The sequence below is a fragment of the Chaetodon trifascialis genome, chromosome 17 (genome assembly GCF_039877785.1).
Source record: "Chaetodon trifascialis isolate fChaTrf1 chromosome 17, fChaTrf1.hap1, whole genome shotgun sequence".
Lineage (NCBI taxonomy): Eukaryota > Metazoa > Chordata > Actinopteri > Chaetodontiformes > Chaetodontidae > Chaetodon > Chaetodon trifascialis.
In genome coordinates this window covers 8564693-8581685 of record NC_092072.1, presented here as the reverse complement: position 1 = coordinate 8581685, position 16993 = coordinate 8564693, and the positions used below count along the sequence as shown (strand labels likewise).

The window sequence follows — 16993 nt, the reverse complement described above, 5'->3', positions numbered from 1 at the left end:
ATACATGTGTTTCATAGAACTCATCTGTTGAAATTAAGCTTTCTTCCGATCCCTTTGGTCTAAAATCTTTCCAGAAAAAAAGTTCCTGTGCACAAACAGCAGAGAACGTTTAACAAAAACCTGCTCATCTCTTCCTGTGTAAACCCGAGGACATTCATACTCTGCCCTGGAAGCAGCACTAAAATAACATGTAGAGTAAACTTGTTTTCTTCTTAATCTCGCAGGAGCAAATGAAATCTAAATCTCTTGACCACTCTAACATAATTATTCATAATAATAAAGGCACATAAGCAGCAGCTGGCAACTAAATTTCTGAAAACCAAAATAAAACCATTTTCACACATTCAATGTGCGTGGCCTTGGAGAAAATCTGTGGCTTTTCTCATTAAAAATAAGGAACAGAGTTGCAGTGTACTGACAGAATAAATAAACATGAAACACTTCAAAGCTTCTTTCACTGAAAAATGCGAACCAACAATCACAATCTGTCGACTTTAACTTCACGTCCACCTAAAGAGGGAAAGCGTCACGATCAAATATGACTAGAATCAAACACTAAAAACAACAAAAAGTCTTTTAAGTACCCAACAGTGGAAAGCAGCTCTGCAACACTTCGTGTCTTCTTTTACCGTTTGCTCATTCAACTTCACACCTGAAAACCGAAACGCAGCAGCCGCCTCATTTTGTCATTTTCTTGAATAACTTAGCAAAATAAGAGGACAATGAGAAAAAAAGAAAAAATACTGGTTTGGCTGTCAATCTCATTCAGGGCAAATGAATGAATCCATGAAATGAGACTCTTTTGGGATCACTGTAGATGTACTTTTCACTCCGAATGCTCTGGGATACCCAGTCTATGTAGATCAGGTGTTGGAGGTCCCCATGGCTACATAACAAAAAATATCAGGAGAACAAATGGTCTAAAAAAAAACTGCTGTAAATGTGTGAATGTTTGAGAAAAGTGCTAACGTGGTTTAGCAGTCATAAATTTAGCTATGGCTATCACTTTGTCCTATTGCTTTTTTTTTTTTTTTTTTTGCTTTTTTCTTCTTTTTGAGCAGCACTGACATTTTTAAAAACTGGTTCCTGGTTGTTTCCACTTGTCTGCTGTGAACTGACAGTTGGGAGTTGGAGGATGAAAAGACTACAATCTAGAAACCAAATGCTTGGGGCTCTCAAACAGCGCGCTGTGTGCAGTTGCCCAAACCTATTATAGAGCTGCTGACACAAAACTGGTCTGACCTGATCTGATTCTTATCACTGAAAGAACCGGGATCTCATCCTCTGGGATCGGACAGTTACACCCAACTTGTGGCAAATGGTATCCGCAAAAAAAGTTTCTCTGCATTTGTTTTAAGCTGCTTGTCTTAACCTGCCGTGAACTCACCTAGCACTAAACCAAATGCATGAATTTCTTTAAGCACTGCACTGGTGCTCAACAGAATTAATTGCAAATATCATCTCCTTAAAGCCCATTTTTTTGTGTGTGTGATCTGAATATCATCATTTTGAATTTACATTATGAACTGCAACATGCACTACGTATTGAGAAAACACTGTATAGCAGAGGAGAAGCCACACAACACGTTACTGAAGGATTTTGCGCTGACAGAGGTAGGTAACAACGACTAAGTCCAAAATGACAAGAACAAGTCTAGCTTATAATTAAAGACTCAGAGGGACACGTTTATGAGAGGCACAACCACTCTGTACCAGAAGTTACTACAATTACAGCTCTGAAGAGGAGAATGTAGGCAAGAAATGTCCTATAAAACCACCACTTGTGCTGCATCTTAGTGTTGTATTTTACTCATCCCCCCCCCCTTTGTCCGTTTAGGCTGTGGCGGCAAACTTCCACAGGGCCTCTCGTTCGAACTCCTCCATCTCCTCCTCCAGGGAGTCGTCGTCCTTCTGCCCACCTCCCTCTAAAACGTCCACCATGTCCTCCAGAATGTCCGCCACGTCCTCGGCGAAGTCACTGAACAGGACCCTGTCGTGGATAAACACGCCGTCCTCGAAGTACTCCGCAGTCAGCTTCCTGACCTTGTCCTTGCTCTCAGATGAAGATCCTTCCAGCTTGCTCAGGTAGCCCTCCAGCAGTTCCTCGAACTCGGGCAGCTCCACGGGGTACAGCCCCTCCTTGCCGGCGCAGTCCTCCACAGAGCTGCAGCCCAGCTGGGGGCGGACGTTGCGTCTGAGCTTCTGCTCCTGGTCTCTCCAGAAGCCGCTCTGGGCGTGCTGATGAGGCTGACGGGGCTGCTGGTGGTGATGCTGATGGTGGTTGTGGGGGTTCTTCTCAGGCCGGCTGTGCCACGGCTTCTCCTTCCTCCTCTCCTCTCTGTCCATTCTGCGCTCGCCTTTCTTCCTCTCCCACTCGTCCTGGTGCTTCCTCCATGCCTCCTTGTGAGAGTTTTGCTTCTGAGACTTCCACTCCTTCTTCTCGTCTTTGTCCCTCCATCCTCCCTCTTTGCTGTGCTTCCAGTCTTTCTCTCCTCTCCACTCTTTCTTGTCGTCTTTCTTCCCGTGGTCCCGCTCATTGGTTTTGCCCTTGTTGCCTTTCCATTTGGACTCCTGTGGCTTCTTCTTACCCCACCTCTCGACTTGCTCAGAGAGCTTCTTCTGGATCTGCTCCAAACTATCCCTCACTCGCTTCCTGTCGCCTCCGTCTTTTTTCATCCCTTCCAGTCTCTTCCTGCTCTCTTCCAAAAGAACCCTCTGCCTCTGGAGTTCTTCCTTCAGCTTTCCTCCCTCATTTGGGTCCTTCCTCCTCTCTGGTCCAGCTGTTTTCTGTGTACTCCGACCATCTTGGTCACCAGATTGAGGGGCTGAACTTGAGGTAGCCGGGGGCATTTCATCAGCTGTGAAGGATTTAAGAGATATCGGTATTTAATTACTGTACATTTTACCACAATCCGTTCACTTCACATTTGCAGCATTATACCTGTGAGCTGGCTGAGTTCGGTCACCCTGGCCCTCAGACTCTCCAGCTCTTTCTTCAGAACAGGCAGCGATGACAGCTCCTCCTTCAGCTTCGTGTTTTCTTCCTCCAGACCTGCTTTGCCCTTCTCATCACCGCTTGCTGCTACAGCCCTCAGAGCAGAGACGAGTTCCTCTTTCTGAGACTAAGAAATAAGGAAAACGTGCAGTAGTTGAAGCCAGATTCTGCACAACTTGGACAACAATCAAAAATATTTATTGAACACATGCGGTCTATATATTGCAATTCATGAAAACATCATGAAAGGAATCATCATTAGCATCAGTATAACTGGTATACTGACCTGTAGTTGAGCCTCTAGCACAGCGATTTGCTGGTTTTCCTGCGCCAGTTTATCCAATAGCTCTTTCATATCCTGTGGATCACTGCTAAGCCAGTCCTGGATTGGAAATGTTTGGCAAATGAACAAAACACATATTTTTAAATAATCCTATCTTGAGCATTTGTCTGTTAAGTATTAAGACTCACATTTTCTTTAAATAAACTGTCTAAACACATAGTGGTCAACATATATAACGCTGAGAATGAGTAAGCGAGGTGAGAAACAGTAGGAACAGACCTGGCCTTGTTCTCCGTCATGATCAGAGGCGTCAAAGTCACCTGTCAACACATTGTTGACACAAGTCTTACAACAGGCACTTTTTATTGACACACAGCTGCCAAGCCGTCTTACAACAACATCAGATTCTTTTGTCGTGAGGTGCATTCCAAGAGCTCAGGCACTACCTGTGCGCAACACAGACGCTATTTGTGTAGGCAGAAGTTTTTAAATTCCATTAAAAAAGTATGATAGATTTTCCCTAACCAAGCAGATTGCCAGCAGTCGGTCATTTCCCCTCAACTTAAGCACCCTCAACATCCAGTGAGTCCTTCCAAACAGCGATAAAGAGTGTTATTGTACAATTCAGAGTGCGTGTTATTTGCCATTTTCTGCTGCCACTGCATGAAGTGTCAGGCCAGATAAGTGCTTGGACAAGTTATTGAGTGTTAGCCAGCTAGTGCAGAAGCTTACACTGCTGTCTTATCTTTAGTACTGGACCTACCATTATCCAGGTCAGAGAGGAAACCTGTTGACATAGTGCAGCTTAGTCAACAAGACCTAAAAACAGACTTCTGTCTATTGCTGACAACTGCGAATAAATGTGCTCATGTAATTTGTTAATACTAGAACTGTCAAATAAGCAACAATACTTACAAGAAACCTGACAACTGTCAAACTTCTGATGTAACAGGTGAAAGCAGGTGCATGGATGGGCAGTACAAGCAAACTTTCATCCTAAGATATTTCTAATGTAAGCATCTTTACTAAATAATACTTATTGGAAACATAATCGCTGTACTGACCATGAAAAGCAGAAGCAAGCTAGCAGGCTTAATTGGATAATAGAGGAACTCACCTGAGAGGAAGAGGGAACCTAAGAAGAGCAGAATCAGAGAACCCACAATGCATTTGTTCAAGGAGAACCATGGCTTTTCCTCCTTCTTCTCTGCCAGCCTGAACTCCACTTCCTCGTCCTCATCTTCCTCATCTGATGTTCTTGGTCTTGGTGCGTCGAAGGAGGGGACATTCCTCCTCCTCAGCCCATCGTCAAAGCTGCCCGTGTCGCCCAAATCAAAACTACCGGATGGCTCTAAGGGAGGAAGAAGAACATGAAAAAGCAGAGTCGTCACATTCAATCATGTATTTTTGTGAAAGATGAGCCTAAAGTTAAACCACATGGATTCAAATGTGGCCCCTGACTCATTTCAACAAATCATCTCGACATCTTTGGCAACAAAAGTGTCAGAACCAGACTTTTCTGAAAATCATGATTGTCTACTGGCACACTGCCTCACACAGAACACCACAATCCGAGCGAACACGCGAGCTGAAAAACACAACAGTGTGTAAACAGCTTGTGAAAAAGGGCTGACAAAAAGTCAGTGCTGCTCGTGGAAATGGGTGACATTTTCCTCACTAAATTACGACAACAGTAATTTCATGCATGGGGGTTTCTTCATTTTCTCAGCGGGGTTTACGCCTCCCTGTCGCACAGATAAATCACTTTCCAGCTGCTCGCGTGACACAGATAAGAAACATGTTAACCAATTCTTCTGCTAGAGGACCCATTCACTGCTTCTATCGACTTGTGCTAATTACAAAGAGCCATAAACCACTCACTCACTTTCATCAAGACTGAATTACCAACCGGGCAAAGGTATTTACTGCTGCAGGGCCTCAGATCCCCAGCGGCCCACAAAAGCTCCATGTTCACTGTGTGCCAGTTGCTTTATGGTGATATGATCAATTGCAACATTGAGGATATGCGCACAGTGCGTGGTGCATATTGTTGAATTGTGTTCAATCATGTTAGCACATAGCAAAGAGAAAGAGCAGAGGGAAGCTGCACACAATGTGAATAGGAGAAACGGGGGGTGAGTAGGAGCCCAGCAACTACTTTTTGCTCAGGGGCCCCATAACAGGTTATTGTAGGCACAATTTTACAGCAGAAAGGACTCTGCCGTCCATTACCCATAGCTAACTGGATGTTTTTTCTATTGCATTTTCTACTTTCATTGTTTAAGAAAATTCCTGTCGGGCATTTGTTTTCTTACACTATTAATGGTTATCTTTTAGCTTTTGTGCAGCCAGCAGCAAAGTGTGAGGATGGTGATGTCGGCTTGTCCCTCACTTTGGTGCAGAGCAACACATCCCAGCAGCTACTGGCCAAACTGCCATGGGTGTATGATGGACGTGGCTGTGTCTCGGGGCAGCTAAAAGTAAAGATGTTTAATCCTGTTAGAGGAGTATATAGGAGTGTTCCATACCTTCTTCTTCTTCTTCTTCTTCTTCTTCCTGGGTCACAGTCTCAGATGGCTCCATCTCCTCCTTTTCCACAGCTTCCCCCTCCTCTGACTCTACTGAACCAATAGTCTCTGGTGCAGGACTTTCATCGACAGCGCTTTCGGTCACCAGGCTCTCTGGGCGTCGGCTTGGCAGCTCTGTACCCTCTGGAGCAAAGCTGACATCAGCTTCAACATGAGAAGGAGGATCAGCGGCTGCGACGGTCTCTGTGGGGATGCTGACCTCAGCTTCAGCAGTGAAGGCAGGACTCTCCTCAGCTGGGGTCAGTCTGATATCAGCAGGCGTGTCAAGCACTTGTTCCGTATAGACGGGGATCTCAGTCAGGGGAGGAGCAGAGCAGGGCTCCTCAGGCTCGGGTGGTAGGAGTTCAGCAGCAGGAATATCAAGGGGAGCCCCCAGATTAATGTTGGTGACAAAGGGAGTGGCCCCTAGGTGCTCATTATCACTGGGAGAGCTGGTTACAATGTCATGGATGACTGGGGCCTGACTCTCCAGGTCGAGGTCTGGAGGGTCAAGAGGGTAGGGTGGAAGAGGACTCATCTGTGCTGGACTGGAAGGGATGGGGCCCTCACTGGACTCTGGAGAGGTCTCTTGACACACCTAGAAGTTGGGGCAGTGAGGAAAAAAAGTTTTGTGTGAATACTTTTATACTTTGGGATCATTATTTTGTGATAAAGTGTTATGGTAAGTTAAAAAAGTGCTTCACACAAAGCAATAACTTCATAAAAGCAGATCGCATAAACACACATAAACAAATAGAGTAAATAAAACCAGCAAAGGGTTAGGCAGTCAATAAAAAATGAGCAGAATCAGTCAAAGCTCTCCAATAAATGTATGATTTAATAAGGTCACTGATTCTCTCAGGCTATGTACTGGCTCATATGCGACTAAGAGGCTGGTTATATAGTTTAGAGAGGGGCCATGAAGAGCCTTGAAATCTGAAAATCAATCCTTAAACATCCTGGGAGGAGGTGCGAGGAGGCTACAACAGGCACACTGTGGTCACTTCTCTTCGATCTTGGCAGCTCAGAGTTCTGTACAATCTGCAGCTGATTAATAGGTTTTTGGTTGAGGCAGGTGAAGAGGCTGTGAGGAAATTAAAGTGTGAAACATGGTCTCTCTGATAAAGATACTGTAGATCCTATTTTGGAAAACATTTCTCAGACGATAAAAACAAGCCCGCACAAGTTTTGTTGTGTTCTGCTGAAACATTAAATTACTGTCAAAGCAAACGCCAAGATTCTTTGCAGCAGGCTTTTAAGTGCATCCATTTCCCCCAGTGTGTATTGTTTACAGTACTTCTCTTAAATTTAATGACTTCCTACACTGCCCAGAGTGACATTTGACAAGTTCAAGAGAACTGGTCTCAACCTCAATTTGTACTGAGCGCCAGTATTGGCACAGTAAGACTGAGACAGTTTCTCTGCAATCACAACATCAGGAAACACAACATCTGATGTGTCTAAACGCACCAGACTCTACTGAGGCGAGTGAATCTCTGAGCTTGTAAGACACATTTCACCCTCTATGGCCCTTAAACTATAAAAGTAATAGTAAATACTCATCCAGTCGCTTCTTGGTTCGGAGGCACTGGCAACAAAGGTGGGTATATAAAGCTGATGTAGTAGATAAGAGAGGTAGGAAATGAATATTGTCACAGTGTTTTGCCCTCTTAATTTAATGTTATTTAATGGTCTTACTTATGCCCTAACTGGATTAAAGCATAGTTTATTGTGTACCAACCTGATGGCCTTCTTCAGACAGGACAGTTTCTATTGAAATGTCACCTGGTTTGAACTCTGCAGCAGCTCCTGAAACAACAATGTCAAAACTAAAATATGAAGACAAAGAACAGCTTTACAAGCAACCTTTTCCGCTATAAATATTGATTTATATTGTGTCACAACCGTCGCCAGTAGCCATTGATCTCGACTTGTCTATACCTGTCACCTCCTCAGAGAGACTCGGGACGTCGCCCAGACTCTCGGTGCCGTCGTCTACTGGCCCGACATTCTCAACAGCAGCCTCCTGTGGAGTGAGAGGAGACCCCAGGAGATCAGGCTTCACCACCTACAGTATCCTCATGGTAACACTGACCTTGACATTTCCAGCACACCCAGTGCAGGCACTCATGCACATGCATCTAAGCCTTGGCTAGAAGACATATTAATATTTATAGTTTATCACCTATCACGGTAATTTCTAACTTATGATGCTGACTGAATTAAACGCCCCCTCCGGTGAAAATCAAGTTTTGACCCTGTTAACATGCCCATGTGGTGTTTTTTTTATATACTACAGGAGATATCATGAGTGAAATAAGCAGCCATGGCAGAGCATGTGCACCGTGTACCTGCAGTGGGCCAATGAGAGTCTCTGAAACACAGAATCAAACAGCCAGGGTAACATAACGAAGGAACCAATCCTGCACCAACTTGCGGTGAAACGAGGACGATCAGAGGAGAAGCCAGGTGTAGTTACAGTATGTATCAGCAATTTGCAAGTTAAGTTTATATATTTTCATAACGATGGCAGACAAGTGTTCTGTTTTCAGTTGCATATTTTTAAAAGGGGGAATGGTGAGCCTTCGTGTATGACCACAGCATCTGATAGCCAAACTGTAGCCTGCAGCCGCCTTTTTCCAGAGCACAGTTTGGATGTTTTACACAAAAACTGGTGCGTTTCTGCACAAAACTTATATTGAAGCCTGTGCTGTTCCATCCACTTATCCACAGCGAGTACGAGCCAACGTGCCGGTCAATCTGCAAGTTTATCAGTCTTGGGTTTTATCCATTGACTGTGTCGTAACAAATCTGCAGCATGCTTGATGTTAGCCAACATTAACCTGCCAAGACAGATGGTGATTCATGTCAAATGCTGACAAGACATTTTATATGGCTTGGAGATGTTGATGAAGGAAGTCACGGCGATGTTTGTCAGATACAAGCTGCTGATGAGGTGTGTTTAATGAGCAAAGTCGAAGGTGCAGGCAAGCGGCAGACGGGTGGGTGGAGATCCTACATTAAGGCAAAGGTGAAGAGTCAGATCTAAGCCAATATAAGACATGAAGAGATTTGACTCACATGGAAAAAACTTCTAAATGTGGAATTTTGATGAACAGGGATGAGTTTTTATGGGTTTAATCAGGGGTTCTACTGCAGTAGATGTTTAAGGCTGAGCTCTCTTTCATTTCTTTCTATATTGCTGGGTAGTTTAATGTTGAGGAGTGCATCATATTCTGTAAGATCATCATGTTTGTGGTGTTGCTGTCCTGCGAGAACCACACATCTCTAAAAACTTAACTTTCCATGAGAAAAACAGCTAGCTTTCAGCTCTGTGGCATTTTCCAGCTAACCAAAGAGGGTTTGAATAATTTACTTTGCTTACGAAGTCGGAGAATTTTTTCAGCCCATAAATGAACACTTAACGCTTAAAATCACCAAAATAGAAATACATGGTTTTCAGTGGACAGGAAGTGTATGAAAAGTTGTAAACAGGAAAATGACAAGTAACTAGAGCAGTGGAGTGAAAAGTACAGTATTTCCATTTAAAAGGTAGTGACGAATGTAGAAGTATAAAGTAGAGTACTCAAGTACAATATAAGTACCTTGAATATGCAGAATTTTGCATTGCAATTTGTGTAGTACTTGAGTACATGTACTTAGTTACATTCCACCACTGCAGTACAGTCATGCACAAATACTTGCACAAGGATGTGCAATATAAAACAAACTGACAGACAATACCCGCGGTAGTACGGACAATGCCTCACTTCCATAAATACACACGTTATGCATTTAAACTGCACATGCAAGTATTTGAACACTGGCTCATCATTTAGTACATGGGAAATATTCACCACAGACGTGCCATATTTCACATGAACTTGCATTCATGAGCAAGGAAAACATCCATCCTCTAAATTACATCCAGGCACCCTGAGCTTGGAGCAGTTTCCTGATCCGGTTCTCGGTCTTACCTCGGGGGAGAGGAGGGTCCAGCTGTTGGTTGAGGAGCCAGTGCTGCCTGTGCTGTTGCTGTTGTCAGACATCGCCCTCTTCAGGCTCAACGTGGCACAGCACGGTGCAGGTTCAGATTTATGGTATTCTGCAGACGACGACAGAAACGGGTCTTCAGTGAACATGCCTGATGCAAACACCGCACGTCTTGTGGGAGTAAACATAATGATCTGGATGCAATAAATTGACTGTAACTTGGTTATTAGAATAGATACAGACAGGTTAATATCCAAAATTATGGATATGCACAGTTCTGAACATGACATAATGACAGATTATGTCTAATCTTCTTCAGCATTAAGCCGATGAATGTGTACATAGTAGTCTAAGAGGACATTTTCATGCACTAAGGTTACAGTTTGTGACCTAATTCACCGCACTCACGGGATAAAGACCAGATTGTCGTTGATACAAGTTATGTAACGGTGTGGTGGCAACCTTAATATACTGCTGCGTAGTTAAACAAAGGCTTGATAGGAAGAAACAGGAATCTCCACACCGCATTCACCACCGCTGCTATTTCCAGCCAACCATTCATTCAGATCCGTCCATCCACTCAATCTGTGTGGCAGTGAAATTACCAAAAATGGTCAAACCCCAGACACGAGCACTTCATTGATCCAGCAACGAGCAAACAAAGGTTCATACTCACTTGTCGACAAAGCTATGCTCGCTAGGCTTCCGTTTAGCACATATGAGACACAGAAATAAGGGGCTATGGTTGTTGTAGCAACCGAATTAAAGGTTCATTCATGATGGTAAACAAAGGATGGTAGGCTCAGCATTCCCACTCTTCCGCGTTCTCACTCAGGCCCAACTGCTCGCGAGCGCTTCAAACACCTGCTAGACTCTACCGAATTAAACACGAAGAAGACGGTTTATTTACCCACTTGCTTACACCTCAGTCGCTCGCTGTTTTGCCTTCAAAACGTTTTGTTTTTGTAGTATGAACAACGCTCCTGTCTTCCCGTGAACTTGGGAACTTTGGGAATTCCAAGCTGCGTCACGTCAGCCAAGGCGCCTTTCCTCCAATGGGATTTCAGCAGGGGCTACGGAGATCCCGCCTTCTAAGCAAGGCTAGACCAATCAGATAGAAATGTCGTGTCACGAAATCGACGCACATCCTAGTGTGATTGACGCTCGCAGGTGAAAGTGGCAGATGATCGACGCGGACGGACCCTTGCCCTGGTTTTCAATAATACAGCTTCATGTGTGAACCTACCCTCAAGATGCATGCGTGCGTATATATATACACAGAAGGGAGAGGCGACCACAACCAGCCGGGCACTGACACGTCTGCAGAGTTATATTTGACCTGCGGGACTTACCAGAGCGGACAGCCCCTTCACTCTGGTTGCTCCAGTGTGGACATTAATTTCATCATCTGTCTCCTGTCTGTTAACTGTTTTGTCAGTCAAAGACATATTTGCTTTGACAGGTCGGCATATCTCAAATGAGAGCACACACATGAACCCAAACATGCCATCAAAGAGAACTGGAGTCTGTAGTTCCAGATTGGTTATATTATACTGTATGTACACTGCAGTGATGTAAGGTCTCACATCCTTTACTCAAGCATAGGGGGTAACAGCACAGTGTAAAACTACTCCCAAATCAAAGTAAAATTATAGCCACATAGTGTTATCATATATATTGTTTTGTTGTCAGTGATGCATTAATGTGTAAGCAGCTGTTCAAGGTGGTTTCTGTCTATAACAGTGCATCATATTTTCTAAGATTATCATATTTTTTTTGTGTGTATCTGTAAATAATCTACAAAGCAGTTCTCAAATAAGTGTAGCCTAGTTAAGTAAAAACTACATTTCCTTTTGAATTTAGTGGAGTACAAGCATAAAGTGGCATAAAATGTAAGCAAGCAAAGTACTGAAAAAGGGCCTTGAAAATGAAGATGTTTTTAAAAAGTCTTTCACTTTGTCTGGTAATTACACAGACTCAAATATCTGTAAGCTACAATACTTTAACCTTGATGCTGACACTTCATGATTTTCCTGTTTTCCAACTTGACTTGATTATAATAGAAGCTGACATGCTGTTCAGTTTTTTGGCACTGATCATTTGTCCTCTATTTTTGGCGTCTCTTGTTGCAAATTAAAAACCTTAATGAGCATTTAATTTTACTTTGTGAGTTGTTTGAGAATATACTTTTAGATAGCTTATAATACATGTTTTGTGTGGAAAAGATAAAATGGCCATATATTTATTTATGTATGTAGCTACCCTGAAAGTGTCATGCAAGCCTATATGAACCTGTCAAAATCACACGATAACACAGTGGAAATATCTGGGTCATTGCTTATGCAGTAACTTTAAAGTATGCCGTGTTTGGATTGTATTCCAACTTCCTGCAACTTGTGTGTGCGACATATTTTTTGCTGACCAATTAGGAGCACATATGGCGATTACGATCATTTCCTGCGACAGCCTGAACCGACCAATGGCCAGCGAATACTCGAGATCGATTGACCAATAGGATGAGAGGAGGTCTATTTGAACGAGGAAAAGCGGGCTCACAGACATTCGAGAGGGAAACAAAGGAAGAGTGCACGTCCTGCTACTGTTGGACACGAAAAACTGCAATAATTTACTTTTTCTTTTCAGGATATTCTGGTCATCGTATAAGGTAACCATGAAAGCTCATTAATCGCATCGCACAGCATCAAAACATCTACTTTGACGTTTACGTGAGCGTAAGTTGTCAGAGATAACGCTAGTTCTCGGCTAACTTGAGCGGCGTTAGCCCAACTGTTAGCTACACTTGCTAAGTGATGCTAACTGAAATTTGCTGCCGCGTGTGCACCGGAAATATTGATCTGATGTGCTTCATCTCAGTTTCTGAATGTTCACTCATATTATAAACTTCTCCGCCAGGTTATCGTCATGTCTCACAAACAGATCTACTACTCTGATAAATACGATGACGACAAGTACGAGTACAGGTGTGTAAGTTATGGACCATCTTTACGAAACATGCTATTTTAACTTGTCAGCGTAATTCTACAACAATTTCTAGCCTTAATGTTACTGAGGTGGCATTGTATGCAAACTATTGTCAGTTATGTAATCATATTTATCTGGGGAGTTTCTCTTCTGTTATGATCCGCCCTCATATTCTGTCTTACAGGCATGTCATGCTACCCAAAGACATTGCAAAGCGTGTTCCTAAGACCCATTTGATGTCGGAGACAGAGTGGAGGAACCTGGGTGTCCAGCAGAGCCAAGGATGGGTCCATTACATGATCCACCAGCCAGGTATCTTGTTGCCAAGCCAGGGAATAATGCCTTTAAGAAATGATATGAAAATACTGCTGAGTGAAAAGTGAAAATGAGAGTTCAAATGAAAATCAAGTTCAACAAAGAGAGTCAGATATGTGTAAACCAGCTTCTGTCTACATTTTCATTGTTGATCAGTTGTTTGACTGCAGGGCACAGACTCTAAGCAACAGTTTTGACTTTTATAGTTAACTTGTCCGCTGTAGTGCAAAGTTGATTGAAAGCTGAAGCCCCCTTTTTTGCTATATTTTGGTGACCCCTTTGCTTTAGCTAAGTTGAAAATAGGGGGACTCAACCCATCTTGATGTCTCCCAGATAGAAGCATTTCCCATAAGGGATCAAAGCATTGTAATTGTTTCGTATCATTATTTCTGCTTACGTATTGCATACGTTGTTCTTTCTCCTCCAGAGCCCCACATCTTGCTCTTCCGACGGCCTCTGCCCAGCCAAAAGTCATAAGAGAGCGATTCTCTGGGTCCTTTGGAAGATAAGTCCTACTTATGTGCCGCAGATCAACTCATCAAAAAAAGGGATCATGCTGTCAGATTACCGAGCTCTTATGTGGCAGGTGACTTGTTTTATTGGTTGATCGTGTTGGACCTGGAGAGGGACTATTTCATTTATGAACAGTGGTTGTGGAATTAAGTATGTGTTGAGGGGAAGAAAGAAATAATCGCCTTCTCTTTGAGGAAAAGACTTCTTCATGTGCTAACAGCGACGATGTCGTCTGCCAGAAACCTTCACATCAGCACACATTGTCTTTTTGACTTAACCTGTCTGTCCAACTTGCTGAACCTGCTTGGATATTCCAGTTTTTTAGACTAACTGATATAAGATGCGCGGAGTGAAACTCTAAACGTCTGAGTTGTTCAAACAGAATGCATTCTGGGTCCAGCTCGGGTCAGGACATAAGTCAGAAGGGATAGTTGGATCCTAAGTTAAAGGGACAGTTCACCCCAAGATCAGACGTCTAGATTGTTTTGGTGTGAGTGTCAAATTTCTGGAGATAATGGCTGTACAGGTGTCTGCCTTCTCTTGAATATGATGGAACCAGACGGTAAGCTGCTTATTGTGCCAAAAAATACATTTTAAGAACTCAACAGTGATGTCTTTTCTGAGAAATCATGACCTGGTTACTGAAGATGTTGAGTGGTTTCATGTTGTACCCATTTTCCTCTACTGAAACACACCCGGCAGCCGTATCACTGCATAGAAGAAAGCGTGCATCTACTCCCCTAACATAGTCTGACATTGCTAGCTAAGTGATAGGGTCACGGTGACGGGAAAGAAACATTGCGGTCGTGTGCTTCTGATGTGTTTGCTGTGCTTTGAGCAACACAACTAGTGCCACCTGGTTGGATTATGTTCAGGAGGAGGCAGACATCTGCACAGCCGGTCTCTCCAGAACTCGCCAACATACACCAAACCAATCTAAATTAATAAATGACACCACAGTTAAGTTTTGGTTTGAACTGTCCCTTTAAGATTGACTGAAACATCAAATTGTGGTTTTAAGTGACATGCTGCTGCTTGGTTTAAATGACACTGTAAATCAGCATTTAACACTTTTTGTCACGTGCACGGTAAGCCTCATCTTTAAGAGCCACCATGAAGCAAATTTTGATCCCTTTCCATAAGAGCATTTTATATTGGCTTCAGCCTACTTTAAAACAAATCTTTGATGGGTCCGATGTACCGATGAGCTGCTCAGTATTTATGAATGTGTTGTCCTTTCTGAATAAATGTAAGCTTTTAAATCGTATTAGTGTGGACTTGTGTTTTGGCAGTATTTGGCGTTTTCAACTACTGTGCGATTACACAGGACCACTTGACATATGAAGTTGCGGTTGACAGCTTTGACGGAAGACACGACCCTGAAATGCTCTTATAGAATAAATCCGGATCATTGACTGAGATGCTGCAAAGCTAGTTGCATTTATTTTGGTATTAAATATGGCGTCAAGGCAGCGGCTTTCCCTGTCAGGCTCGTTCTGAGTACTTGCAGCTACTCGAACGTGTTTGGGTTTACCCTCTGCCCCCGTTTTCACTATCACATACTGAGCTGCTCTGCTGCTAAAAAAATTCCTGGAATGGTTCTCTGAACTTGTGCCTTTCTTGTAAGGTATTGTATGTGTCGTTTTAGAGCTGTTCTGCCTTTTGGAATTATTAAAAAAAAAAGTCAATATGGGCAACGTTGTGGTGTATTTAGTCTGTGTTGAAATGACTGAAATTAAAATGGATGTAATCCCTGTACCCTTAGAATTACAGTGTGTGTGGTTTGACCTTAAAAATAACACTAGAATATTGGATTTCTACAAATGGAGTCTGGGATTGATAATACCCACTTTTTGCATCGCGACAGTATTTGGCTGCATCGAAATTGAAATGTTTGCCTACCATTAGAAACGTCCACCAGACAGCAGCATGAAATACATCTGAATACACACCTGCTCTTCATTGTGGTTCCTGTCTTTGTCAACTGTAAAATAAAGGGAAAATGCCATAAAGCAATTTTCATGTAGGAAATGTGACTTTGGAGTCATCCTTTACTGACCTATGTCTCAATAACCAACTGGAATAAATCACACCAACGAGACTCAAGTTTTAGTTCATGAGCTGTGTGGCATGATGTACTCAGCAAGCACTGGATGACCATAATCAGAATATATGCAATCTGATGCCTTTACTAAAATCAATGGGATCTTTTCTCTGCAGATGTCTGGATGCATTATAACGGTGAATTTAATGATGGTCTGTGGGTGAAGTTAACTCAGGCCTACAGCAGCAACGTGTTAAAATGCTTATTTTAACACTGCTTTCTACTTGATTTGAACAATTTATCTTATACAATAGGCAAAGGCAAATTTATTTGCATAGCACAATTCATACACCAGACAGTTCAAAGTGCTTTACAGAAGCAAAAAAAACCCCATTAAAATCATAAATAGAAAATACATTTCAAAGAGAGAAATAGAAATTAGAAGAGAATAGGAAAATAAAAATAAAATACATTTAAAGGAAAATTAAAAAGAGAAGCCAGTAAAAGACAACAATATATTTTACTTTAAGTAAAAGTTGTAGCAAATAATAATGTTTTCAACCCTGATTTAAATGAGCTGACAGTTGGTGCAGACCTCAGGTGTGCAGGGAGGATGTTGCACAGGTGAGGAGCATAATAACTGAACGCTGCTTCACTCTGTTTGCTTCTGATTCTGGGAACACACAATAAAGTACAAGGTATGTACCATTTCTAGACCAGACCCAAGTGGTACCAATCACTGCTGGAAAATAAAACTACTGGAGACCTGAAGTGTTATTCCCACTTATGAGGCCATATCTTTGGCGTTCATGCAGCCTTTTAATTTGACACTGACGTACTGCTTTCCTGTACTCACAGCATCATTACAACCCGACGAGTCTTACTGGAATAAGTGTGAGCCAAAACTGTGCGGTAAAATTGCCACGTGTACAATAATCAGGCGTTGGGGCACATCATCTTACCCGTCGTACCGTAATGTGACGAGCCCTGCTGGGATAAAGCTGTGATCTGACAAAATACGCAGACATGTATGCCAGACAGCACACCTCATGAACGTGTGATATTATGGTACACAGTTGGTGTTCATCCAGTGGCTCGGTGATGCTGCATCTGTTATCTGGCACTGTGACTGGACTCATGTTTTTCTTATTAGTTGCCTGTGATGTTGCCAATCTAACAATTCCAGCATCTCCCGTTTCATGTGTAATATGGGTCTCATCTATCGGTGAATGTCTCTGCGAGCTTAATGGACAAAATGTTTTACTGAATGGCCAAGTCGTTATGATGGCGTACGTGCATAA

The 16993-nt window shown here is 42.8% G+C and overlaps 2 protein-coding genes across 3 annotated transcripts; one reads left to right on the top strand and one right to left on the bottom strand.

Moving 5' to 3' along the window:
* Nucleotides 1–998: 998 nt before the first annotated feature.
* On the bottom strand, nucleotides 999–10881 carry pbxip1a (pre-B-cell leukemia homeobox interacting protein 1a). Of its 2 annotated transcripts, none has more exons than XM_070984612.1 (10): nucleotides 10753–10881; nucleotides 9823–9950; nucleotides 7787–7871; nucleotides 7587–7654; nucleotides 5807–6443; nucleotides 4396–4629; nucleotides 3558–3598; nucleotides 3282–3377; nucleotides 2942–3122; nucleotides 999–2858 (listed from the first exon to the last, which is right to left on the bottom strand). In XM_070984612.1, the coding sequence occupies exons 2-10, from the start codon at nucleotides 9892–9894 to the stop codon at nucleotides 1834–1836; spliced, it is 2439 nt and encodes an 812-aa protein (XP_070840713.1). In that variant the 5' UTR covers nucleotides 9895–9950; nucleotides 10753–10881; the 3' UTR covers nucleotides 999–1833. The 2 variants fall into 2 exon arrangements, with proteins under 2 accessions (XP_070840713.1, XP_070840714.1); XM_070984613.1 differs by lacking the exon at nucleotides 10753–10881 and adding an exon at nucleotides 10515–10681.
* A 1523-nt stretch (nucleotides 10882–12404) lies between these two features.
* Nucleotides 12405–15676, top strand: cks1b (CDC28 protein kinase regulatory subunit 1B). Its single transcript, XM_070984875.1, has 4 exons — nucleotides 12405–12503; nucleotides 12752–12819; nucleotides 13005–13132; nucleotides 13563–15676. Exons 2-4 carry the CDS (start codon nucleotides 12761–12763, stop codon nucleotides 13610–13612), a joined length of 237 nt encoding a protein of 78 aa, XP_070840976.1. The 5' UTR covers nucleotides 12405–12503; nucleotides 12752–12760; the 3' UTR covers nucleotides 13613–15676.
* Nucleotides 15677–16993: the final 1317 nt, after the last annotated feature.

Coding starts and splice junctions, on each gene's coding strand:
- pbxip1a (XM_070984612.1), bottom strand. CDS start 9,894: ATGTCTGACAACAGCAACAGCACAGGCAGCACTGGCTCCTCAACCAAC. Junction 6,444..7,586: donor TGTCTGAAGAAGGCCATCAG/GTTGGTACACAA, acceptor CCCAACTTCTAG/GTGTGTCAAGAGACCTCTCC. Junction 4,630..5,806: donor AGAAGAAGAAGAAGAAGAAG/GTATGGAACACT, acceptor TTCCTCCCTTAG/AGCCATCCGGTAGTTTTGAT.
- cks1b (XM_070984875.1), top strand. CDS start 12,761: ATGTCTCACAAACAGATCTACTACTCTGATAAATACGATGACGACAAG. Junction 12,820..13,004: donor GACGACAAGTACGAGTACAG/GTGTGTAAGTTA, acceptor TCTGTCTTACAG/GCATGTCATGCTACCCAAAG. Junction 13,133..13,562: donor TTACATGATCCACCAGCCAG/GTATCTTGTTGC, acceptor TTTCTCCTCCAG/AGCCCCACATCTTGCTCTTC.